The following is a 27,774-nucleotide window of genomic DNA, read 5'->3' as shown; positions in this document are numbered from 1 at the left end:
ATGTACAATTATTTTCTTTTGACGCAAATTCACACTATTTTTTATTTTCATTTTATTTTTTCTATCACAATATACTTTGTCAAATTGAACTAAAAAATCACAGGTGCGTTCAATTTGACAGGACAAAAGCGCACAATGTCCGTGTAGAGTTGTGGCGCGCTCCTCGATATGGGTCGCCTGGCGCGCACGAAAACACACAAAAAGCTTCTCTGGTGGGCTGCCAGTCTCTTTTAAGTCGTCGCTATCGTGTGATCCCGGCGTCTCTCGGACCAATCTCGTCCTGTTCTCTAATCTTTTTTACCACTCTCTTCTCGTCCCACCCCCTCTGAGCTTCTCTCCGGATGTTGTACGGCGCGCGTGGCTCCCAGCGCGCGATATAAAGGCACCGCTGAGTGACAGCGCGCGCGTGAAAAGCCTCTGTCCTTCTTTCTAAGAGGACTTACGCCGCAGTCACTCCAGGCAGCAAGACCAGCGACCATCTCCCATGACATCTTAATGAAATATGACTGTGCTTCACTCCTTGACTGGATTAATGCCTGTGTAACCGTTCATTTGCTCTCCCTCCCTTATCTGTGTCCAAGTTTAAAGCCTATTCTGTGGTCATGGGGTCTATAGTGTCATTTTTGCCTAGGCTAAAGGTCTAAAGCGGATACCAAGTGGATCTATGTTCCTTACAGTCAAAAGAAACAGCGCAGGGAAATTAGTGGAAGTTTGAGATAAGGGAGGATGCGGGCGACGTGTTGGTGTGCCGTGTTTCTCCTCACTCCGGCTGTCTACCTGGTAAGTGTCTCTCATTTTTACTTGTATTACTCATTTACATGTAAAATATGCTCGTATGTCTAAATGAGAATCAGGTGAAACCGTGGCACTTCGGAATGACAGGAGTGTTGTAGCAGGATGCGATGCTCTTCACTTTATAACTATGGTTTGAGGGTCGTGAAAAATAAACTTTTATGCCTTTATTTTTGTAATTTTGAGACTTTTAAACGCGTTTTAAGTTGTGTATAAAAATTTTCGGACGGCGTGAGTTTACTAAATAAAATGATTCTATTTCAAAAAGCGCAGACAAAACCTTTCTCTGTTTCTGGTATCGACATCCAGTTGCGAGAGTTGCGTTTCTCTGTCCGGCCTCACGGGGGCGCCAAAACAAATGAAAATAGCTGCGTAAACGAAGCGTCAGTAACAGCCCTGCACCCTGATGAGAGTCTCTTTGATTTCCACTATTCACTACACACTCAAGCCATGTCTCAAGCTACATTCTACAAATTGGCTAATTACTTTATTGAAAATAAATCAAGAAAGGAGAATAGACTACGACGTAATTAAAGGATGTACTGTGACCACACAATTACATTTGATAATCTTATGTTACATTTTAAATGTATGTAAATTAAAACCGCTACATATGTGCTTTTCATTTTAATCTTGCATTTGTTTAATACTTAGTGTTGTGTTTTTTTTTAGTTTTGTAAAATATGCCTATTAAATAAATATTTATATTTTAAACATTCATATGTTATGTTTTTCCTATTTTAAATGTTTTAGAGATAGCCTACCGTGAGCGCACACACAGATGTACACACAAGTAAAAAAAAAAAAAAGAAAATGAAAGAGTTTTTAACATCACTTATATTAAGAAAATATAATTTGAGCATCTGCATCTGAAAAGAAAAAAAAGTATCAATTTATGTTGTTTTAAAATATTTGTACACCTGTGCCGCTCTAATTTGTTTATTTTTCGTCAGAATGGCCTGTTTAACACAAAAGACTGAGTTGTTTCTTAAATTTCAGCTGTAAAGCAATACATTAACTGCAATTCTTCTCATAACGTACACATAACTTTTGTCCTGGTCAGTGTGCTGTATAAATTTAGTCATTTTAAAACTGGTTACACGACATTTTTAGTTATTATTAGTATGTCCAGCAGATTTATTTCAGTACAGTTATTATTTTAACAAACTGAATGTCATTTAAGCTTCATTGTATTTTTTTCTGAACATTTACAAATGAGATTTAAAACTAAACATTTGCTATTTAAAAACGAGTTTTTTCTTTTTAAATATGCTACAGGCATGTTTGAAAAGCGCATTTATTTTTCATTTGATCAGATTGTTTGATCAGATGACAAAAGATTGTCTCCGTGTGTTTTTCTTATACTTTCCTTCGTGTTGTATTTTATAGAGACCAAACAACAGTAACACACACATAATTTTGTGAAGTGCGAGTCGTGTTCTAAAGGCAGTTCAGGACCATGGACAGCGCAGCCCGGCCTCCAGCGCTTAGCATTCACACTCACTCTGCTTTGTACAGCATATCTATATCTTGACTCTTTATAAAAATAATAAAAAAAAAAAAACTTAATTAACATTAATTAGCTACCTTTATGGTGTATTTACCTCAACTGTGTTTTACAGGCCATGCACACACAACGTGTGTATACATGTTCATAAAGACTACGTATATTCTCTTGCGTTTTGTGTACAGGAATACATGATCCTTTGTTCTGTTGTCCTTTTCCATAACGGAATTTTAGAATAATTCTCTAAATCATTATGCATAATAACTTGATGGCCTAAAATGTTACAGTTTAAGAGAGAATTGAAGCCCGTGGCTGTGGATTTCCATCGGCCTGTCCGCAGCTTCGAGTATTAGTGTTGAACTTGGCTGCTGTATTTCATGTTTAAGCCTCATGTGTTTGTCAGTTCGTCCTGACCCTGATAACAGCAGAACAGCGCGGCTGTGTGTGAGCGAACGACACCAGACCGTCTTTACATGTGTCTGTACAAACACATTGCTTTTATTAGCCTAGTATTTTTCGCTATCCTTTAGATTTATTTTTTTCCTGATAAAAATAAAATAAAAACAAATATATATATATATATATATATATATATATATATATATATATATATATATATATATATATATATATATATATATATATATATATATATATATTAATAATATGCATGCATTACCGTAAAACAGCTGTTGCCGGGACATACGACATATTATAGTTCTTAACTACATAAAGGTGCGTTTAGAATTATATAATGTGCTAAACTGTTTAAGTTAAAATTCGTTTGCTTCTGTTAATAACAATAATACAGATGAGCACTTAAGGTCCCATCTGTATATCTTAATGTCACGTGATAATTTAAAGATAAATAATTGGTCTCTCCAGCAATTAATAACACAACACAAACACGAAACCCTATCAGAGTAACACACATGACCATAAAATAAGGCAGTGTATATTAATTAAACGACACACAGTACTACACTGTATGTAATTGAAAAAAAAACGAAGTTTCTAAATAATGACATAGTACTATAAAGGTGATTTATACTTAAAACTAGTTGCTTTAAATATTAAATTAATTTACTCTGCAAATTATAAGGTAGTTCATACTTTTACTACATTTTTACAGTATGTTACAGTAAAACTACATTTTTTTTATATAATATATTTTCTGGAGCATATTTGGTCAAGTAACTTGCAGTAAATAACCATTTCTAGTGTATGATTTTACATTCCTTTTCCTTTAAAATTACATGCATCTCAATGAAACATGTCAGTTGATTAGCACAGTCTGAAACAGTGATCACATTTTAAGCATCCAGCATTGCACCGATTGGGCGGTATATATTTAAAACACCACATTGCCTAGAAAGAAGTTGCAGCTTTTGTAAAGTACACACGTGAAATGTCCAGACATGCTCTTCTAAGTGCACTTTAAATTTCTAGGACAACTGCATATATATATATACATTGTCCTCTGGAACTGTATAGATGTACAGATTCATTATCTTCACAAGCCGCGCAGATGTACCTTGTTATTAATACACTTGAGGATGGAACGCTTCTCAGTCGGCTCAGCGGTTTTTAACCCCGATGAGTGTGTTGTAGAAGCTGCTCAGCCAACTACATCCACTCCATTTATGACTCCAGAGGAAAGCTATGTTCAAGGTCTGAGCTAAACCTCTTGTGTCTAATGATTGGCAGAGAGACGCTGTGAAATAGTTCAAGTAAAAATCCTCAGCTCTTAGTCTATTAAACCTCACCTATGCTTCAGAAGACACTAGAAAACCCGTTAGTCACCTGCCCTGGGTCCCAACGGAGACGTTTTGACACACTGCCTGTCAGTCTCTTTAAACGGGTTAAACAAAAATGGCCTTTAATCACCCTCTCGAGGGCCTTAAATTAATAAGAACTTAAGCGATACAATCAAGATTGTCCTGTTATGATAAAACATTACGTTAGCACTCGACTGAAGTGTGACCTATCTTACGAACGCAGCTTCTCTGTTCTAGTTTGTTGCATTAAAATGCATTAAAATTGAGTCCTCGGTTGAATCTGAAATAAGGAATGTGTGTCTGTTTATATATATATTTGTGAATGTTTCCCCTTCAGGATAGGCTTTGATTTTTGGGTGGTGAGTTAGTGTCAGTGAAGTGTGTTAAGGCTGAGTGATGTTGAGCTCTGAGGTGATGAAGAGGAGTATGGTCTGTTAGAGAGAGAGGGAGCCCAGGGCTGTATACTTAGTGTGCAAAGCAATGTAATCTACCCTCCTCCCATGGCGCACACACTCATATCCGCTGTTTAATAGACATGTGTTCACATCAGTGCCACAGTCCATTTATCCCAACTCTATGAGTTTCATGAAGTGCCTCCGTATTGCAGTTAAGGATATCTGCATTATGTTAATACACCTCTGTAGGTAAATGGTAACATCAGCAGTTCTGCACCAGATAATTGGAGAAACAGGATTTTCTGAGGACATTGAGCCGTAATCACAGCTGAGATGAGCTGAACGTGCAATGGAATGCAACCAACACTGCATTACTGACCCCTTTGGCAGTCAGAATGTGATTTGGAATGACCTTTGACTCTTGAGGGTGTGTAGTTATGCCTGTGTGGGCCGGTGAATGATGAATTGTCTTTGTAGGATTGATGTCTGAAGGTGACCTTAATTCAGCAAGTGTTTTAAACCTGTGCCAAGGGCATCCAGTGTAACTTTTTGTGAGGCGTGGCCAATTCAATTCAAACACCAAGAAAAGGAACAAATCCTCAAAAAAATATAAAAAAATATAAAACTTAGTAAATATAAAGTAAAACGTATATTTTATATTTTTATGTGTGTATATATATTTATACACACACACATACACACAGACACACACACACACAAATAATAATGATATGATTAAAAGAATATACATTATTATTATTATTATTATTATTATTATTATTATTATTATGGGGTGATACCAGCATCTATAGCTCTTTTTGGAGAAAAGCTGCTCTGTTTTGAAGAAAAGCAGTTCCACTGAAGAAAGTGTTACGGTTGCATGGCTATTTACAGGAAGTTGTAAATAGCCATGCATCTTGTGTTCATTGATAACCAATAGCCTAGAGTTGTACGAGAGTCAATAACTGTTTGCAGATACCATAGAAATGAATGTGAAGGGCCATAAAATGAGTTCTCCCATTCACAACACCACCTGTGACTTCTCTTATAAAACAGCAACGTTTTTTGGTATAAGCTCTAAAAACGATCAAACAAAGGGTAATGTTTAATGGCTGTCTATTCGTTATTTGATAAGCTTTTTCCTCCCAGCAGTTTCTCTATCATACTTCCACCTCTCTTCCACTAACATCCATTCAAAATGCAGTCATGTCTTTGTTAATTAGCACTAGAGTGCTCTTTATTTGTCCACAGTCATGCCTTTTAAGTGTCTATCCTGACCTGTCTATGGCCCTGCACAGGCTTTAGCACATTTTACTTTTAAACCAGTTCCTCTTCTGACCCTCCACAAAAACACACACACAGACACACACACACAGTGTCAAGCTAAGGACACATCACGGGGTGGAGACAGGACAAGGTTGGTTTGATTTATTACCACAGTCTCCGTTCTTCTCTCCACAAACTGCTCCTGAATTTCAGTCACCCACACAGGTCAGAGGTCAGCTTTAGACGCAACCTCAGAAGGGCATTGGATCTGGAAAATTATACCCCAGACTGACCTGAACCTCAGTGGGCTGTTTTCCCTTCTCTCTATATATAGAAGCATCCTCCCCAATCGCATCCCCACGGAGCTGTGTGGTCTGCTGAAAGAAACATTTCTAAATACTCCATGCAAAGCCCGCGGAGAGGCAGGAAGGACCAGATAACCCCAGCCTACCTCCCTTCTATCTTAAAATGCTGTGGGTCTCTGAAGTTTCTTTCATGCATTAAAGAGGCTGGAATTAGAGAGATGAAAGAAATCTCTGAGCCATAAACGTCAGTCAGACAACAATAGTCATGGATTACACCAACAGCTCTTCCAGACTGTGTTTGGATGCACGTCTGCCACGATTTCTGAAAGAATGCCGCTGAACTGAAGTATGGCAAAACAAGAGATGTTTACTTATTACTGTATATAAGTGTGTTGCTTCTGGGTGATTTATGAACAGTAAAGCAGGAACAACAGCTCAGCTGCAGACGGTATCTTTCTCCTCCTGTGATTGCATATCAGATGATAAAATGACCGTTTTTGTTGTAAGATGACAACCAGTACTCATTATATGCTGGTTTTATTTGTGGACAATTACTGTCTTTGAAAGGAATTACCTGTTTTTGCCTACAGGTGGAGCACTGTCACAAGTTCAAGATGCTTTTGAGGGTAGAATGAGTGTCTATGAGATAAAAACAGAGCATTTTATTGACATATTTGGTGTGTAAGTGTTCCTTTTCATTAATGCATTCTGAACATTGTTGCATGCTTTTTGCGCCAATTCTCCTTAGTTTTTCGTTCACATGTGCTCCAACTTCTTCCTCTAAGTGAGGAAATCTCTTTCGTTTTCTGTAGTGAAGCCAATTAATGTTTTTATTTATTTTATATTGTTATTGAGCAAGGAGACATTACACGCACAGCTGGTTTCAAAATTTATAATAATAAGAAATGTTTCTTAAGCAGATCTGAATATGAAGGATCATGTGACACTGAAGACTGGAGTGTAATGGCTGCTGAAAATGCAGCTTTGCCATCAAAGAAATAAATTACATTTACAATATATTAAAATAGATTATTTTTTAATTTGCTATAATATTTCCCAATATTACTGTATTTACTCTTTTGATTAAATAAATGCAGTCTTGGTGAGCACAAGATAATTATTTATATATGTATATACATATATATTTAAATGTACAATTATTTAACCTCAGTGTTTTGAAAATTAGTAAACCTTTCAAACAACCAAACAAAATTAAGTCTACAACCAAATGATCTTTGTGTGGTGTTTTTGAACAATCCTATCATCCATGAATCTTTAATCTGAATTGATGTTCAACACAGTCATCACAACCTGTCAACACACATTGTGTCACAGGAAAGATCTGCAGTGCTACAGCTTAAGCTAATTCAAATTCAAGAGAAGATTTAGTTTGGACATAACAGTTGCTTATGTTGCCTTTGTGTAATTATTGAAGTTAATTAGCTGGCATGTGGATGCAGTTTCTGTACTATATAGAAATAAATACAATAATCTTGACACAAAGCTACACTCTGTGTCAGGTTCAGCTGATTTGCATTAGGTGGCTCATCACTCTACTGCATATGCTAACTAACTGCAGTCTGTTTGTGTGTGTGTGTGTGTGTGTGTGTCTGTCTAGATTATTTTACTGAGCAACAGTTACATTTCTGCTTTGGGAATTCGTTTTACTTATTTTAACGCTATCAATCAATAGGTAATATATATATTTTTTACACAACAATCCTTATTCTTAATTGTAGAATTCGGTGGAGAGAGAAAGTAAAACGGGATGAGATGAGAAGGATTGTGCGTGGCAGGTGCATGAGAACGCATCATGACTGCTAACCAGAGGAACAGACCAATCAGAGCGCTTATCACTCCTCCTGCAGTGAATAACAGTATTGCATTACATGACTGAGACCTGCTGGATTTCACTTCTATTGATTTTCAGAGTCACAATTATTCCTCAGCCTGTGTGGGCAAGCAGCCAATGTGACGTGTCGAGAAAAATCACTGAAAGGAAAAAAGAGAAGATATGTATAAGATTTGAGCATGAGCATGGAGGCAATACAGTAGATTCTGGGGCTGAGGCCTCCTGACTGAAAGTTTTAAACGTGTCTAGCTAAGATTCATTCTGTTTAGAAACATTTATTTATTTGTTTGATTATTTAATTATTTATTTATTTAGAAAAATCCAGCTTCTTTTATTTTATGCTCAAATTCTCTGTTCTCATCACTTTTCATTCTACAGCTACCTGTACTGTACACTTCAGTTTATTCTGGGATTGACACTACTCATTCAAAATCTGGCTGTTCTATGTGAAAGGCAAAAAAGAGAGAGAGAGAGAGAGAGAGAGAGAGAGAGAGAGAAATAGTGAGAGAGAAAGAGAGAGAGAGAAAGAGAGAGAGATAGTGGAAAAGAAAGAGACCATTGAAAGAGTGCACAGATGGCAAAAATATGTCTGTTTGTTTCCAGAATGGTTAAAAGGTATATTTATTATTTAATTAAATGTATTTTTATTATTATAAAATTGTATTTATTGACTTATTTATTTTCATAATTGTTTCATTTATTTATGAATAATAATAATACTAATAATAATAATAATAATTCCTTACATTTATATAGTGCTTTTCTGGGCTTTACATAGAAGGCGGAATCTCCTCAACCACCACCATTAGCCTATTATTATTATTATTTGTATTATTATTATTTATCAATTAATTTGTGGTATTTATTTCCACGATTTATTTATTTATTAATTATTTGCATGTTATTGGTGTTTTTATAATGATTGAATATTTATTGAATATAATTCATTCATTAATTCATTGATTTATTTTTTAGTAAGTGCTCTTATTATTAGTGTACCTTTTATAATTATTGAATAGCAGATCTTTCATTTATACATTCATTCATTCATTTTCACAATTGCTTAATGTTTTTATTAACCTTATTATTATTTATTTGTTTACATATTCATTTAAAAACACAAAAAAGTTAAAAAAGCCTAAATGTTATCTATTATTATTATTATTATTATTAGTATTATTATTATATTTTTTAATTAATTCCAGCTGTGATAAACACTAGGTCAATTCAAATCTTTTTTCCCCTGAACATTTGTTCTAGTATGTAAACTATATATTAAAAAAGTAATAATAATAATAAAAAAACTTCTAAACTTGCTAAATATTCAGATACGCGACAAAGACACAAGAAAAATACATGACACTTGACACGGTAAAGGAAGAAAACAGCTTTTGATGAAGCTTCATAGTTCAAAAATGTTTTATATTTTAAGAACATTTTCTTAACTTCCTGAAGCTTTTATTTCTTTTTCTTGCATTGCTGATCTGGAATGGCAAGATTCCACCTGTAATGCCCACAATCCTCCAGCCATCGTCTTAATTAGACAGAGAAAAATCCTTGTAATTAATTGACATGTGAGAGTATCATTTCTGTCAAAGTATTTCCCAGGTTTTGTAAAGCTAATAGCGGTGCCTTGTGATAGTGACTGAAGGGTGGGCGCATTTTGGCGAGGTGATGGATGTGCTCTGTTCTCCCAGAGCAGCCCGAACACCAGCGATCTGTCAGCTCTCAAAAGCCATTACTTAAAACATTAGCCTGGCCCCATAGCAGCAGCCACTCAGCCACAGACAGACAGGTAAGCACGATTCTCTTTACACTGCTCCTGAGGGACGTGGCTGCAGAGCGCGATGTGTGTGTGTGTGTGTGTGTGTGTGTGAGAGAGAGAGAGAGAGCGTTGACTGACAGCACTGCTCACACCTCAACATCCAGTGTGTTATGATATGTGTTACTCCCTCGTTTGGCTGAATATCATTCAGTGTCATTCAGTTCTATTTAGTTTGATTTAATTTGATTCTACTGGAAAAGGCATTATTTCTGCAAATGTAGATGACGCTAGCCTGTGTTAAAATGTAATTGTCTTTGTGACAGCGTTTCGAGACCACATGGTGTGATGCGAAATCAAATTTCAGACAGTTGTTTAAATTAGTTTTGGATCATTTGAGGCTCACTGACTTCTTCAATTGTCTTTATATTGTTTTAAGACTCCTGCTTTTCTGAATTATAGTAGAAACAGACAATAGATGAAACACATGTTTCAAAATCAGTATTACAGTAGCTTTAGACTCAGATTATGCCTTTAGCTCATGTTGGTATATTTAAGTGAACACACATCTCTGGTACTGAGTTGCAGTTTTTACTCAGGTGTTTTTGATTAGGCCATGGGACTTTGGGTTGCCATATTTTGCTTTGATCTAGACATGATGATTTGTGATCCTGGACCACAAAACCAGTCTTTAAGTTGCACGGGTATATTTGTAGCAATAGCCAACAATCCATTGTATAGGTCAAAATTATAGATTTTTCTTGAAATGCCAAAAATCATTAGGATATTAATAAAGATAACGTTCCATGAAGATATTTTGTTAATTTGCTACCGTAAATATATCATAACTCTATTTTTGATTAGTAGTATGCATTGCTAAGAACTTCATTTGGACAACTTTTTATGGGGATTTTCTCATTATTGTAATTTATTTTATTTTTTATTTTATTTTTTTGCATCCTCAGATTCCAGATTTTCAAATATCTATATCTGAGCAAAATATTGTCCTATCCTAACAAATCATACATCAGTGGAAAGCTTTCAGATGATGCATAAATCTTACAACCCTAATACCCTGATGACTGGTTTTGTGGTCCTAGGTCACATTTATCATATTGATTATTTAACTATTATTTAACTTTAATTTCAATTTATTTTTATCATCATATCTATTTTATTTAGAGAAATGCCCTATGATTTGGTAACTAATTTGGTAACTTTTTTGATCAGCACTTATTAAATTGACATTATTCTGCCATTTTCACCCCTCCACCACTCTTCCTTTTCCTGCTTGCCTGCAGAAATGTGAAAACTATTCAAAGTTTCCAAGTAATTGCTTAGACTATTAAACTAAAAGCTCCCTGGTTAATTTAAGGTGTTTATTTTTAACACTATTTTGTTTGTAAACTGCCTTATTTACATATTATTTTCTGAGTAAATTTACTTTTTTGCAAATCTGTCTTTAGTTCAGATGAGAATGAAATGTATTTACACTTATGCTCTATCAAAAATGTGATAATTTTCCAAAAATAAAAATAAATTCTAATATGCTGATTTGAAGTTAAACATTTATTACTAATATCAATGAAACCATACAGTATGTGTATGTATCTGTAAGACAGACAGAGAGAAAGAGAAAATAAATGTATGTCTGTACATTTAACTATAACATGGATGTTACGAACATTGTATCTACCATAAAAGCATCAACATTTCTTAAAAAAACTACAACAAAAAAAACAACAACAACATTATTTTAGATTAGGAAAACTGCACAAATGTGCTTGATCATAAATGCAGGTACATGCTCATAGACAAATACACTGAGAATCCGAAGATGTCCTCTGGTATAGGAAATGGAGAACGGCACACTCTACGTTTCTGAGTATCTTCAGGGCTTTACTTTGATGTGTTATTAGTCTGTGAAAGTGCATTAGAGCAACGGGACAGTGAGTCTCAGCAAGGAATACATAGTAATCAGAGTAGTGTATAACCCAGAAGGAGGTTTCTGAATTTAGTCTCATAATCTCCACTTAACACAGACACACACATGCACGCACACACAAATATATTAAGAGCTTGTAAACATGTTATAACCACCACCACAGGGAATAACATAGACAACAGCAAAAATAAGATAGGTGAGAGAAACAATATCTGGTATGATTTTATTAAAAACAATTTTTTCTTTCACATCAACTTTATATTCATAGCCTAATTCAACTGTAATGTTCTGTGAGGTTGCGTCTCCTCTACTTTAACATGCTTTCACAATGTATTGTAGGTGCTACATTGCAGTATATGAGAAATCATATGAATCAGAGTCTAAAAAGGTTGGTTGGTTCCCCCTAAAATGAAAATTATATCACCTTATGAAACAAATTATGGAGTTTCAGATCAATGCAATGTTTTTTTTTACAAATGCAATTAAAGACAATGGTGTCCAAAACAACATTACACCCCATTGACTTTTAGTGTAGGAAAAAAAAAAACAAAGAAAAAACAAAAAACAAACAAACACTTGCCAATTTTTTTCAATGTATCTTTTTCTTTTGATGCAGAAGAATGGAAGTCATTTAGGTTTTGAATGGTGAGTGTCTGGAAACATTGACAGAAATTTCATTTTTGGGTGAACTGTCCCTTTAAGTGCACAATATACTCTGGTTCTAGATGCATTTTCTCTCTGTTATCGTAGAGTAGGGCGTGAGGAATAGGGGTCACCTGCGAAGTGCTATTAAGGACATGTACATGAGGAAAATTTGTCTATGGAGAATAAAATTTCCTGTTGGGAGAAAGGAGACTAGGCGTTGACCCTCGCTGTGAAATTGTCAGAGATGATAGCGACGCGTGGCGAAACCATTTAAGGTTAAATCTAGCATACAAAATCCACTTTCATTTGTAATGCTGCTGCTTTCTTGCACCATCGCAAAAGCAAGTCATTTTGAATTAATCTTTTCTGCTTCCCCTCTCTCCTGCATTCTCAATCACACACACACTGCACACACTCTCTCGCTTTCTTCTCCTCCATCTGTTTGTGTTTGTGTCTGTGAGAGAGAGAATATGAATCATAGAAACACAGCTCTAAATAACCCAGAAAGTAATCTGGCCATTTATGGATTCCTCATTCTGTGGTGCATCATGGGAAGTATCTGTTTGCTGCACATCCTGTCAAGGTTCAGACACATAATTATATTAAATATTTTTTAATCATAATATATTATGTTTATTTATGCTGAGATGGATCAATTTTTCAAAACTTCTTGAACTTATACTTTTTTAAGTAATATTTCCTTTATTATGCATTAATTCAAGAATATATTAGCAGAAAGGCAGAGAGCAACAAATTGACAGTTTTGTGAGTATTAAGAAGATATTTGACACTAGGTATATACTGATTATTCTTTGTAATTATTAATGATTCTTATGGGCATTTTCTACTATTCTTTTATCCTTCCTTCTCAACATTTTGACTGAAGAAAATGCATTTTCATTAGAGACAAAATATTCTTAGTTATTTGTAATACTATCTGTTATAATATAAAACATGAAAATTATTATTTTTCCAATTTATTTTTTATAATTATATAAAAAGTTATATTAACATATTTTATTATTGTCACAGCTGGGTGTAAATATTGATGAATAAAGTGGATCTAAATGCAGCAGTACTGGTTTTATTTGCACAAACTCAGGAACTAGAAACTAACTTTTATGATATTATATGATAATATGATTAGGGTTGCAAAGAGACATTTCCTTAAAAAAATAAAAATAATAATAATATAGAAAAATATATATATATTCTGCCCCTTTGCAATCCTAAATAAAATGTAAATGTAAACTGAAACATTAATTAATATAAACATTATATTATATTATATTATATTATATTATATTATATTATATTATATTATATTATATTATATTATATTATATTATATTATATTATATTACCAAAAGGCAAAAGGTAACGCATCGATATGATGTTAATTCCTTTCAAGTTGGCTTTCAGTAAAGCTGAAGTGCATGATGCATCTGTGCATGAAGTGTCTGTTAACCATATACCATGTCAGCTGCTTCTGAGAAACAGGAGTCAAACTATATATGCATACAGTTTGTCTGTGCCTGGCTTTGTTTAGCCCACAGCCTTTCATGTATCTTGTATTTCAGGACGTTTTAATATGAAGCATTTCATGCCCTTAGTGTCTATGAACCCGGGCTCATACGCAGTCAGGAACTCCAGAGCCAGTCTTCATGCTGTTGAAAATGAACTTTAGACTGTGCTCTGTTTAAGAAAGTGCAATCGGGCAACATGCCTTGAATGGAAAGCAATTTGGTGGAGGGTAATTGAAGGGAAGTGATAAGCCTGGCTGTCTCAGGATTCATTGCTTAAATTTCATTAGGGGAGTTTTTTTTTTTGGAAAGGCTCTTCCAGTGTGAAATTGCTAAAGTGTTTATGAGTGTTCATGAGTGCCTTTGTAGATGATTCCTTCTCTTAAACCAAACACATTGTGAATTTTCCTTTATGTTCCTCCCTTCTTTTATGGGATGAATGAAATATTCATGTTTCTGGAGAACACTGTCTCTCATTCTCTTTTCAAAAGTCAAATGCAGACACTCAAGTAATCTGTTATGTTCAACTTAATTAAAATGATGATAGTTGTACCAGCAATTAAATAAAGCATGCAGAGATATTCTTGAAGATCTGGTTTTGATTACATCATGTTCTGTAGTCGGTTTAAAACTAACATAAAATTACATTAACTGACCGTTTTACAATTGACCAGAATTGAAAGGAAAGTTGTCCTGTCTTGGCCCTCATTTCCATGTTTTAACCTCAGGGCACTGATAAACTATAACCAAGACACTGAGTAATATATCAGGATCAAGGACCTAATAAGAAGTAAGTCCATCCTTTGCCTTAAGGGCCGCTTTAGTCTTCTTTGTAGGTATCATACAAGCACTGAACTGTGCGCTGAGATATTGAGTCATTAATCAATAAGAGAAGTTAGTTCTTAGAGGGATAAAGTCTTCCTGGCACTTTATGCTCCAGAACTTCCAGTAAAAGCTTACTGATATTTAGATATAGTGATGAACACTTTTCACAGATAGTGATGATGCGTTTCCACAGTTATTAACATTGCAGATCTAGCAAAGATATAAACTACATTTATGACACTATACTTTGTGTTTTGTCCTTGGCATAAAAAAAAAAAAAAAAAAAAAAAAAAAAAATATATATATATATATATATATATATATATATATACATGCTATATTTGTTGTAGGTTCCATTCACCACAATGTTTCTTGTAGTTTCTGTTCACAATAAAAGTTTACATAACTAAAATGAATTCAGCTTCTATGAATCATGAAAATGCAAAAAAAGGTCCATTGGAAGGCATTCAATTCTACCTTTTGAGAATATGTGAGTATTATCTTCCTAGAATATGGGAATGTTATGTGAAAATGGTGTTTGCACAACAGGGTGCACCTGGTCTTATAAGAGCGCCTCATATTCCTTAGGCATTTTAAGAGCATGCACAGCAATCTTTGGATCTAATCACTGTCGTGAAATGGTTGCTCGTATCATTACAGATCCCCCACCATGTTTTACAAGCTGACAGCAGACGTTGTGGGTTGAAGCATCCGCAGGATTTCTCCAGATGCAAACCCTGCAGGAAATAGCGTGGAACATGGTTCCTAATGCAATATAACTTTTCTTGCACTGATGTTAGACTCAAGATGCTTTCAAACTGCAGACAGGGCTGCAGTGATACTGATATAATTTCTGATGTAATTCAGTTGTAGCATCCTGTAGAATGTCCGTCTATTCTTGGTAGGTGTTTTGCAGATGCACATTGTCCATGTTTGGAATATGCCGATGTCATTTCTGAGACTGTAACTTTGGCATTGAATTCATTTTTGTAATGGGAAATATGAATATTAGGAAATGTTTTACTGCAGAATGCCATGATTGCTTGGAATGGAGTATTCCAGAGTAAAAAGCTGGTTTTATTTATTTTATGAATATAGCTATAAAGTTGTAATAATTGCTCCAATTGCATAAAAATATAGAAATCCACATCTCATTTTTTTATCACCATGTCCCTATAGGTATGTAATCACATCTTAATTGACAGTCTAAGGGTCATTGTTGCAAACTAAACTCCTTTAAGATTATACAAGTGTTTTTGCAATTAATTGTCAAATACCATTAACTGTCTGGCCTTTGCAGCCATATTAAGCATGCCCTACTGAAATATAAATGTACTAAAAAGTATTTGAAATATATCATAACTCTACTTTTGTTATACTAAACTTATATACTAAAAGTTTACTAAATTGGAACAATATATTTTGTGCTTGATGCACTTTAATTTTGCAGAAGTGCTGAAGTCCAAGTACAGATACATTTAAGCATATTTAACTGTGCTTAAGTGGAACTATTGCAAGTACTGTATACTTCAGGTACACTTTAAATTTCTTGTGTTTAAAGACAATCCTCATCGATTGTGACGTTACCACAAATTTTAGGCTTAATATTAAGAAACATAGAAAATATAAATTTATATTTGCATTCCTTGTATATTTCCCCTGAATGAAATGGCACAAATCAAAGTGACAGGGGAATTTAGGCTCAAATACACATCTTGTTGTTTGCTCTTCATTTCAATTTTAATCATATTGTTCAGTGCACAGTACAAAAAAAATAAAAATAAATAAATAAATACATAAACCCTGAAAAATTGTTCAAATCCAGCTCAAACATCAGTGATTGCATTGTGTATTCATAATGTTTACATGGGCAAATAAAGCATCAGCCTTCTATCAGAGAAGCCAGTATAGCATTATCTAGATATGATTGCTTCTGGTTTACCTGTCACCAAACAGATGAGAGTGAGATGAAACCAGGCTGTTTTTATCAGGAAGCAAAGAGCCCATTGGCAGGTTAAAGTGGCAATGGCAGATACTGTAACCCGTAAGTAGTCCTGTCAATGGCCCGCTCCGATGGACATGAGCATATTGATCTCTGACTTTCAGTTAAATGCTCCTTGAGGGGGTCTCATAATAGCAGCCCCTGTCTTTCTCATCACATTGCATCCGCAAATCAATGTGTCACTGTAACACACCACAGGCCGTCTATAAAACAGCACTGCAGATTTCCAGTGAGGAGACAGTGGCAGAACAGTGCTTCGTTTCTCCTCAGCTGAATTATTTGTGTCCTCAACCACTAAATCATATTGATTAAAGCTTGTCACGGATTTGAAATGAGGTCCTGTGAGGTCACTTGCAGCAGAAATGGCAGTTTATTGGATTACAGGCTTAATTTGATTTTGAGCGACGAGCGTGCATTATAATGGCAGCCTCCCTGGAGAGCACTCTTCTTTACCTGACTCTTGAACCCTCCTACCACTTCACCCGAAAGAACAAAACACACATGTATAAATACACTTGGCACTGCACAAACCCCTAACATTTTCTGAAATGTGAAGCCTCTTATTTCTCTCGGAGAGATAGTAGGATATTTTTTTCTTTGTGTGTTTGCACTTGAAATGTGTTAATACATTTGTTTGGTCTTTTAAACAAAGTTAATGATCACAGAAAAAAAGAAACATACAGTTTTCATTCAGGAATTGCTATTGTATTCCACATATAATAACAAATAAAAAACATTATATATATATACATATATATACAGTATATATATACATATATATATATATATATATATATATATATATATATACAGTATATATATATATATATATGGATTATGTGTTTGTGTAAGGGTTAAAATTGGATTTTGGAGGTTTATAATAAACTTTGTGTACTGGATTTCACTACAAAATTGACTGGACAAAAACTAGATGGATGGGACTGATGATTTTTATTATTATTATTATTATTATTAATTATATTGTACATATCAGAAGAAACCACTATTTCAGACGTTCTGTCTAAATTTCACATTTAAATCAATGAATTATTTGCCATTCATGGTCAAATTTACTTGCAGTAAAAATAGTTTCTAGACCTTTTGAGTTTGTCGGTCCAAGCCATTTTTTATTGTTAGCCCCAGTATGATTTTTAATTAATACTACTATGAAATTAATTCCAATTTAAACACTGGTCCAGGAAACAACCTGAGTCCTTCTAGTAAAACACACATACATATAAACATACGGCATGTTATATTGAAACTAAATTGATATTCAATTACTTTTGTCACCATATTAGTTATAAACTAATTTAACAGACACACACATGAATAAACATACAGCAGCATTCATCCAAATAGTGGAACTAAATTGAAACTTAATTTTTTCTTGAACACCATATTAATCATTTATACAGATTAATGATGTAACAAACTATAAAAAGTATATGGCATTTATGCAGCCCCTTTCAATTTATCTTTCTGCTGCAGATGTAACTAGCACAGGTGTCTAATGGCATGGTATAGATCCAGGTCTGCAAAAAAGGAAAATAAATAAAGAATAGGAGTAGAAGAAATCATTTGAAGAAGAGCAGCACAGCTTCAGTTTATTATTCCAACCTAAAATCTCATTAAGTGTGACATTGTGGATTAGTTCAGAGGGAAAGGAGTAGAGAGAGAAGTCTCCCACAAATAGCTGTGAGGAGCGATGCGCTGGCTTTTGTTTGCCATCATTAATTCTGCGCTGAAGTGGCTAAGAGGAAGGCCCCGAATCACTGATCAGAGGAGGCCCCCCAAATATGACAGCGGGACAGGTGCCCTCTCTTCCTCTTGCTCTCTTCTCACACGCTCACTTTTCCTCTCTGCGTCTTGCTGCGTCTGTGTTCTTCTCTCTCGCTTTCTCGGCTCTTAATTGGGGTGATTGGGCGGCGGGGCCATCTGCGATGCTGACAAAGGGAAGCCTGCTTTGATTTATGGAGCCTCAGGCCACATTAGTCTCAAGATTTCCACAGTAAATATCAGCGCTCAGCAGCGGAGTTGGCTCAACAAAATCTGCATTGCTCAGGAAGAGAACTGTGGGTTCCTCCTTGGGAATAGTATTGAGATGATGTTGGACTTTCACTGTTACATTTTGGGGTACTGTTTTAAAGGAACCATGGTTTTGTAGCCTTTTTCATATTTGTATAATGTTAGTAAACGGTGGTTCATGGGTGCTCGATTCTGCTGCTGAGTGTCTGTCTTAAGCTGTGACATCGATGTCAACTGACAGGGACTAATTTAAATCAATTTCACACTCTAAAGAGTCCCTTAAAGGAGTCATAACATGAGAAATCACTTTTGCTTTGATCTATTGACATATAAGAGGTCTTTGTATTAACTCAATGATAGCAAGTTTGTCAACTCAAAAAAAAAAAGCCAAGTCAGGGATATAAACTCTATAAACTGTTTCCGAGCTGAGGGGAAAAGACAGAATGACAAGTTGTTTTTCCTTATCAGAATTGTGAGATAGAATCTGGAAATAGTGAAAATAAAGCCACCAGATAAGCTCCGCCCACAAAAAAAACGTCATCACTGTTTGCAAATACTGAATTGGTCTATGGGGTCCATCAAAGGAGGAGAGGGGGATTTAGCTGACGATCTCAGTCGGCTCCCTAGTGGACATCGTTGTGCGCCCCTCTCAGCCTCTGGGCCCTGGGAAGTCATGGCATAATGGTTAGAGAGTTTGACTCCTAACCCTAAGGTTGTGGGTTTGAGTCTCGGTCCTGTAATACCACGACTGAGGTGCCCTTGAGCAAGGCACCGAACCCCCAACTGCTCCCTGGGCGCCGCAGCATAAATGGTTGTCCACTGCTCTGGGTGCGTGTTCATGGTGTGTGTGTGGGTGTTCACTGCTGTGTGTGTGTGCACTTTGGATAAGACATTTTGCCTCCACAGCAAGAATAATTATAAATAATCACACCATAGGCCCCGCCCACTAGGGGTTCAGTCACTTGACGGATGACACTGTCTACACTGGATGCGAGCGTCATGTTGTTGTCAAATCTAAATAGAAGCCATTATAATCACTGTCGCTGTCTACAGTGGATAGAGTATACAGATGCCTGTTCAATTTGTGAAATATTAAATCCATGCACTTGAGTTACTCGTGACAACAGGACAAATGGAAGAGTCAAAGAGTGTTCGCTTTGATGTGTCCAGTTTAAATAACTCATTTGTGTCTCTGTACAAACTTAAAAAAAGACCTCAGCACCAGAAATAAGTCAATTATTTCTTTTTAATGGCATTCCGGATAGCTTCAGAGAATTATTTATTTGTTCATACATTTGTCTAAAGATTGTTTTGTAAATAATGCATAGTGTGATGGAGAGTTTGCAATGAAACTTTTCCTTAAAGATGAAACAGACAAGTATTTTGGATCTGAAAGAAGCTACATGCATTGTCTGTAAATGACGGTTTTATGTAAATAATGTTTTCAAAACTCTCATGTGCAGAAGCCAGCGGCCGTTGATACTGTTTCCTATGCAATGTTAAGCAGTCCTAACAGTCGTTGTTTACTGGCAAGCCTTAAATTAGCCGCCCCTTTAAGAAACCAATCATTTCAGACAGAGGGTCAGAATGAGAGTTGAAAATAATTATTTCTGCATATTTGTTTTTTCCTCAAAAACGTAATTAACATTATAAGTGAATCTCAAGAAACATGTAAAAATAAAAAAATTACCATGTCATGACCTCTAAAAAAATCATACATTAACGAATTTCAATGTCCAGTTTTTGCATGTGAAATATTTTTTAATACATGATCTGGTGAACTTTATTAAAATTAGAGCCTAGTTCACTTTAATCATACTAATATGTATCATTTTAAGATTCTAAATAGCCTTGTTAGAGTTACGTAGTATGTTACTGCATGTGCAGCAGTGTAGCTATTATGCTGTTAAATGACTGCATTCACCCAGTCACTATTTAATAGCAGGTGTGAGTCTCAATTTTTTTACAATAGCCTACATACAGTTGATTGTTTTAGTTGCACCTGTATGAACAAGTGCCCTTTTTGTTCTCGCATTTGGTGAATTTCACCTCTAGTGACCAAAAAATGACAAGAAATTAAATAAAAGTCTTCGCACAGTTAATGACACAAGCCTACAAAGACCAAGATAATTAGTCAAATATGAATCAGCGGACAGCAGCTTCGAATGCTTTTTAATTATTTTTAACTGAGAGTTGAGCATATCATTTGAGTAATGTGACTAAATCTGAAACCGGTTTTGCTCACACAGCATGTTTACCTAAAATGAATCTGAAAACTGACTGCATTCAAAGTCAAAGTCACCTTTATTTATATAGCGCTTTAAACAAAATACATTGCGTCAAAGCAACTGTACAACATTCATTAGGAAAACAGTGTCAATAATGCAAAAATGATAGTTAAAGGCACTTCATCATGGATTCAGTTGTCATCTCTGTTCAGTTAAATAGTGTCTGTGCAATTATTTGCAATCAGGTCAACGATATCGCTGTAGATGAAGTGTCCCCAACTAAGCAAGCCAGAGGCGACAGCGGCAAGGAACCGAAACTCCATCGGTGACAGAATGGAGAAAAAAAACCTTGGGAGAAACCAGGCTCAGTTGGGGGGCCAGTTCTCCTCTGACCAGACGAAACCAGTAGTTCAATTCCAGGCTGCAGCAAAGTCAGATTGTGCAGAAGAATCATCACACCAATCATTCACACCGAACACATTTTTGCATTCTACTCTACTGCACTGCTTTCCATTGTTTTTCTGTGTAAACATGTTAGACTTAATAAACGTTTGATTGTCAAATTATACTAAACACATTTTTAGTCCTGCCATTTTTTTCACACCATACACATTTAATGCTCCTGTTTATGCTGCACTTAAATAGTTTACCAATGTAAATCCACACTATAGCAGAACATTTAAATGCTGTTAAACTTTCAAAAACATGTTGTTTACAACTCAGTGAAGCACCTTGTGTTTTAAATGCAAGAACACGTTTTGTATAAAGACTCCTAGACTGATGATCACATTCTGCTGCCATTGTTTTCAAATGAGTTCCTGTGATGCCGAAACAGACATGTGTTTTAATATTCTCATTTGGTTCTATCATAATTACATTCGTAAATGCAGGAAATGCTTTTCACACCGGGCATCTCAGATGATGTGAAATACCTACTTGACTGTGTCTGGGGTTCAATACCTACTTGACTGTATCTGGGGAGTCCATGGCCATTGTTACAAACACACACTGGCAATACACAACGAGCATGACAGCCTGCTTTAATGGTGCGTCTAATGGTCTTCTTATGACACCATTAGGTAGTTCTAGTGCATGGTCACAGCCTGATATTCCATGGCTGCTTAGCAGCTGTCCAATTCTTGCAGCAAACGTGCCTCTGCCCCAGCGGCCCATCCTAAAGCACAGTGCTTAGTTATGCCGCTAATAGGCCTGTGCAATGCCTCACACTCCTACAAACCAAACGCATGCAGCAGGCAGTTGAGGAAAGGGGGGCTAGCAAAGCCTGCAAGTGCTTTGTTAGCAGAAGTGGATTTAGTTGAAATCCATCTTAATTTTTGCCTTTCTTTTTCATTTCTCTCAGGACAGCCGCAGCATGAGGTGCCTTGTTTAAGTGTCTAGGTTGTGGATGGCAGTGAATTGCCGAGGAGGAAGAAGATATGCACCGTTTTATCTCATCTCCCAGGCTGTAAACGTTGTTTGGGAGGTTGTTAAAGTGAGGCACCGGAATGATCCGCTGAACATTTTTATGGCATATTGTTTTGCACTGTGGAGGTTTTGGCCTCGACTTAGCGGTTTTATTGATAAGGACCGTGTTTTCTCTGCAACGTTTATTTCAGGCCGATGTGTTTTTGTAATTCTCCCCTCACTTCGCGTTTAGTGTATTTCTGTAGTGTAAAGGTAAGTGGTGAAATGTGGTCTCAGGGTCATAGTTGAGACTATGTTTTCCTCTACTCCGGGCTTTATCTGCTCCCTTTGCTCATTCTCTTACTACCGTTGTTTTAAAAAAGCTATTATAAAAATGGTCATTATCGGGTGACCTATAGTCCACCTGCTGTTTCTTACGCTAGCTCTGTCAAAGAGACAATACGACTATGAAAGGAAGTTACCTCGAACAGCAAGAGTACTTACCCTCCATAATGCAGACATTAGTATGGAAAATTTGAGTATATATATATATATATATATATATATATATATATATATATATATACACACACACACACACACACACACACACACACACTTCCATTTTTTTTTATATCATATAACATTTTTCTTTCTTGATCTTGATCATTTCTCTTTAAAAGGTACCCTCCGAAGCCAAGGTTGATTATGATTTTCCTTTTAACGGGACAGTTTTAAGGATATGGACACCTGCAGAAAGGATTTTTTTACACATTGTAATGTTTCACTTACTAAGTAAACAGCCTTGGCGATGTAATCAATGTGTCAATAATATGCTGGCTAACACTGCAGTTGACTTATTGATGCATATTAATACCTTAATTAGTGCAAATTAACATTCAAACAGAAACACAAATGTGCGGCAATAACATAATTGCATTTTCAGAATTAGCCTGTGTGATTATTCCATTTAATCTGCTATCATTAATTAGGACCAAATGTAGCTCTGGCTTATGTTAGGCAAGCAGGGTCTGATTCTTGCCATTAGTTGGTACTGCATTGCAGACTTGGAGCATGTATTTCAAGTTTAAATACATTGTTGCCTCGCCATGTTGCAGTGTGTACTTTTCTGTTATTTACTGGCACAACAGTGACTGTTCATAGTTCTAAAAAACATTATTAGTTGCTGAATTAAATTTGCCCTCACATTTCTTTGAACAATATAGTGTGAAAATTATGTATTGTTTTCTCATATTTTTTAACAATTATATATGACATAATAAACCATATTATATTATATTATATTATAGATGCCATGCTTTACTTGTTTGAATATTTGCACAATAAAGCCATCTTTAAAATGTTAGATATTTAAAATCATCCCTGATATTAATAATATTCATATGGACATCTTAGGCTGTTGTATCGTGTCTTGCATTGGTTTTTGTTTGTCCCATCATGGCTTTCATGTTTTCAGATGTGTGTTAAATTAAAAATAGTCCAGAATAGCCATTTGCATTTCAAAATTTGATTTCACACACTCTCTGTGTTGATGAACAGCATGTCCTGAATCCTGTATTGTTGGAATGAACACAGTTTGAAGTGTAAAAGCCTTTTAATATTTATAATGTTTGATGTTGTACAGCTTGTTGTTGGGATTAAGAATGTAACCAATATGATCTGATCTGTCAGCCTTGAAGCTCTTAAAGCAGGCAGACTCATTAAGACTCACAGCAGGCACATGATTGGTGCACACATGCTGCTCTTGCTGACCTGATGCAGCACAGGCCCTGGGGGAGCCCAGCTGTTTGTGCCTGGCTGGCCGGCTGTCAGTGGGTGAGGTGGGAAGGGCTTGGCCGTGACTCCCCCCAAATGTGTTTACCAGATGCACTGTTGCCTCAGGTGAGCACTGCAGCTGGCTCCGTAAAGCTCCAGCAGTCGGGCTGGATCCAAGCCCATCATGGCAAGACCGACTGGACAGACCAAGGCATGAGTTCAGACATCAGCTATGTGTGCAGGCTTTATGCCCAGGAGAACTCCTGGCCAGTGTTTCACTGTTTGTGCTGTCCACGTGTGAGCTTTTTAAGGTCGCCAAAGGTGGACAGATACAGATTAGCCATAGGCAAAGAGTTTGCCACTGTTTGTTTTTAGCTGAATGCATTACAGAAAACATACTGAATGAATGTCATAGAATAAATAAAAAAAAAGAAAAAAAGGAATAAATATAAAATAAGAAAATAAAGAACATAAAACATTTAAAAAAATAAAATAATACAAACCAATTAAATTTACATTTTAAATTAAATAAAAATTACATTATTATTGTAATATTAATATGATTGTGACTAGCTGACTATATATTGACTGAATGTTACATAACCCAGGACACTTGTTAAAATGTTTTGCAAGTGCTTTATTGCATTACACTATAATCTATTGGAATGATGAATACATAAACATGAAAACATGTTTTTCCCTCAATATTTTGCTAAAACAAGTAGTATAAAGATCCATTTATCAATGCAAGTGCCCTCCCAGTCGGTCAGGCTGCAGTGAACTTCACACAAATAGCTCCTTGAAACTTGCTCAGCCTTGGAATGTTTGTATTGCCCCTTCAGCAATTAGCCATTAATAAATAATAGCTATTTCTTTAATCATGATCCCAGAGCGCAAAACATATTACTCTCTTTTAGTACAGGGCAAGGCCTCTTACTTAACACATGAGGAAGAGTAATGATCGCTAATTTCATTGGAAACATATTTGAACTCTCTTCCCAGGGTTCTTCATCACTAGTGTCGGTGCTTGTCAGGTGCATGTTGAGTTGTGCCTTAAATGAGCCACGTGGCCCTGCTCCCACCCAGCGCTGTGTTTAAAATGGACTCGCATCGCCCTCGCTCTCGCACATGCTGAGGCAATTCTGTATGAAGAGTCGGGCAGATTGGTAGCGAGACCTTATTTTCTAACTATCGATCCCAAGGGTAGCCCTCGAGATGCAAAAACCACTGCAAGACGGATCTGCTGTCAGGTCTTACAGTAGAAATCAGGCAATCAATGTCACAGCACTCCACCAGGCCCTGTATGGACCTAATTCCACTCATCTGCACTAAATGGAGAGAACCCAGTGGTTCATCAATCATCAATTCAAGGAGCACTGGCTGGTTAATAGTCTGCTCTTTACTCAAAGAATAGTCACCGGTATTATCAGGAAGGGCCGGCGGAGATCCACTCCCTGAACTCACAACGTGGCGAGTTTGATTGTTGTATTCTTTTTCTCATTCGCCACGCTTCATTCCATTTCCCAGACAGCACCTGTCAGCTAACACCTTGCAAATTGAAGCTTGCAGGCTCAATCGATTATCTTTTTCCCCCTCTCATCCTAATCTATTTGATCTGTCTGTTGAGTAGGAGACTACATGATTGTGAGGGGGTGAGGGGTCAATATCTCCCGAATCAAGAGTACTATCCATTTAATTCCTTTTTCCTGTCAAGCGGCACTGGATGAAATGCTCACTTGCTTTGCATTATGCATCTTATGTAGCTCTTTAAGGTTAAGATGGCTCAATAACTTCTTCTCCATCTTGCTTTCTTAGGTTTCAAGTGCCCTCGGTTCTATCCCGGGGAAGTCGGAGCTGCTCAAATCAGGGAGCCCCAAGTCAACACTAAAGCATATATGGACAGAAAGCAGTAAGGACTTGTCCATCAGTCGGCTTCTATCACAGACTCTCCATGGGAAGGAAAACGCAACAGCCCTGGACCTGCACTATGACACTCCGGAGCCTTACTCAGAGCAGGATCTGTGGGACTGGCTGAGGAATACCACGGACCTGCAGGACTCCAGGCCTCGAGCCAAACGGCGGCCAATGGTCAAGACAGGCAAGTTCAAGAAAATGTTCGGCTGGGGAGATTTCCACTCCAACATCAAAACAGTCAAGCTCAACCTCCTGATCACTGGAAAGATCGTCGATCACGGCAATGGCACCTTCAGCGTCTTCTTCCGCCATAACTCCACGGGCCAGGGCAACGTGTCTGTCAGCCTTGTCCCACCCAGCAAAATCGTGGAGTTTGACTTGACAGCCCAGCAGTCGGTCATTGACTCCAAGGATTCCAAGTCCTTCAACTGCCGCATTGAGTATGAGAAGGTGGAGAGGGGCTCCAAGAACACGCTCTGCAACTTCGACCCATCCAAGACATGTTACCAGGAGCAGACGCAAAGCCACGTATCCTGGCTCTGCTCGAAGCCCTTCAAAGTCATTTGCATTTACATCTCCTTCTACAGCACCGACTACAAGCTTGTGCAGAAAGTCTGCCCAGATTATAACTACCACAGCGATACTCCTTACTTCCCTTCTGGCTGAACGTAGCCGTTGACGTCACTCACACGAAGGACAACGAGAGGCAAAGGATGGAGCTCTCTCCCCATCCACAACAAATACATGTTCCCCCACCCATACCATGCGATCATGGCCCGGATTTATTAAATCGACTTGAAAAGAGAAAAATTTGGCTATTTGCACGAGTACTACATAAAACTTTCATTTGAGGGCATAACAGTGATTTTGTTTACTCACTTGGTATCCTTTAAGTTAAAGCACATATTGTTGTTAACTTATTGTTTATATCTTTTAATGTTCTTAGAATATTATTTTACCACTGGAGTGTTTCTTGTATGACCATGTAAACTCTCAGTTTGTCTTGTAATGTTCTGTTTTAATTTAGAATTGTGGAAGTGTTTGATTTTCAGAATATTCGTTTAATTAGTTGATTTGTACAAGTATGTACATGTTTATAAGAACTGCCAAAAGGCCACGAAGGTGTAGATACAGTAGGACTTTTTCTTTTAGCTGGTAGTTCGCTCAGAAGCGATGTCGCAGGAGAATTATTCGCGATCAGAATCTCAATGTTCCCTCCACCGACAAACTTTTAAACAGCCCGTGAGTCCCTACATGTTCTTGAGTTATTCCTCCCAGCCCAAAGGCCCAAGGATGAGGAGAATGCCTTTGTTATGCTGGCTATGAGCAGGCCTTAACTACAGGCATGTTTTCTACCTATTACAATGAAGCTGTCCTGTAATAATTGCGGATTGTTCGGCCTGAGCTGTGTCCTGTAGTTTAATGAGATCCAGGAATGATTGGAGGGGCTTGCTCATTGTCACTTATAATACACTGTAATGTAATGAATTCTATATCTAGAGCCTAATTTGTATGAATGGTTTGTATTGTACATAGTTGATCCTGATGGAGCTGCTTCTGTATATGCCATTGTCTGTTAACCCAAAACCCTACACTCTCTCTCTCTCAGCTCCCAATCCCATATATGCTTGTTCTCGGTTCTTTGGACAAAGAAACTGATGTTGCTGATGTAGATGTGAACTCCATGAAATCCATGTTCTTGTACAGGGGCTGTAAAACTGTCAAAAATATATATTAGAAGTACTTATCATCTGTATGATCATGTTTACTTTCAGGGGAACAAGGGGTGGAGATGTACAAATGAATAAAATACTGAAAGTTTTATCA

General features: G+C 36.5%; 1 protein-coding gene across 1 annotated transcript; it reads left to right on the top strand.

Moving 5' to 3' along the window:
• Window positions 1–247: 247 nt before the first annotated feature.
• nxph1 (neurexophilin 1) lies at window positions 248–27,774 on the top strand. The gene is made up of 2 exons (XM_059556460.1): window positions 248–780; window positions 25,849–27,774. The coding sequence occupies exons 1-2, from the start codon at window positions 727–729 to the stop codon at window positions 26,611–26,613; spliced, it is 819 nt and encodes a 272-aa protein (XP_059412443.1). The 5' UTR covers window positions 248–726; the 3' UTR covers window positions 26,614–27,774.

Source organism: Carassius carassius, chromosome 8 (genome assembly GCF_963082965.1).
Source record: "Carassius carassius chromosome 8, fCarCar2.1, whole genome shotgun sequence".
NCBI lineage: Eukaryota > Metazoa > Chordata > Actinopteri > Cypriniformes > Cyprinidae > Carassius > Carassius carassius.
The sequence above is the reverse complement of the archived record's forward strand: the minus strand, read 5'-3'. Positions and strand labels throughout refer to the sequence as shown.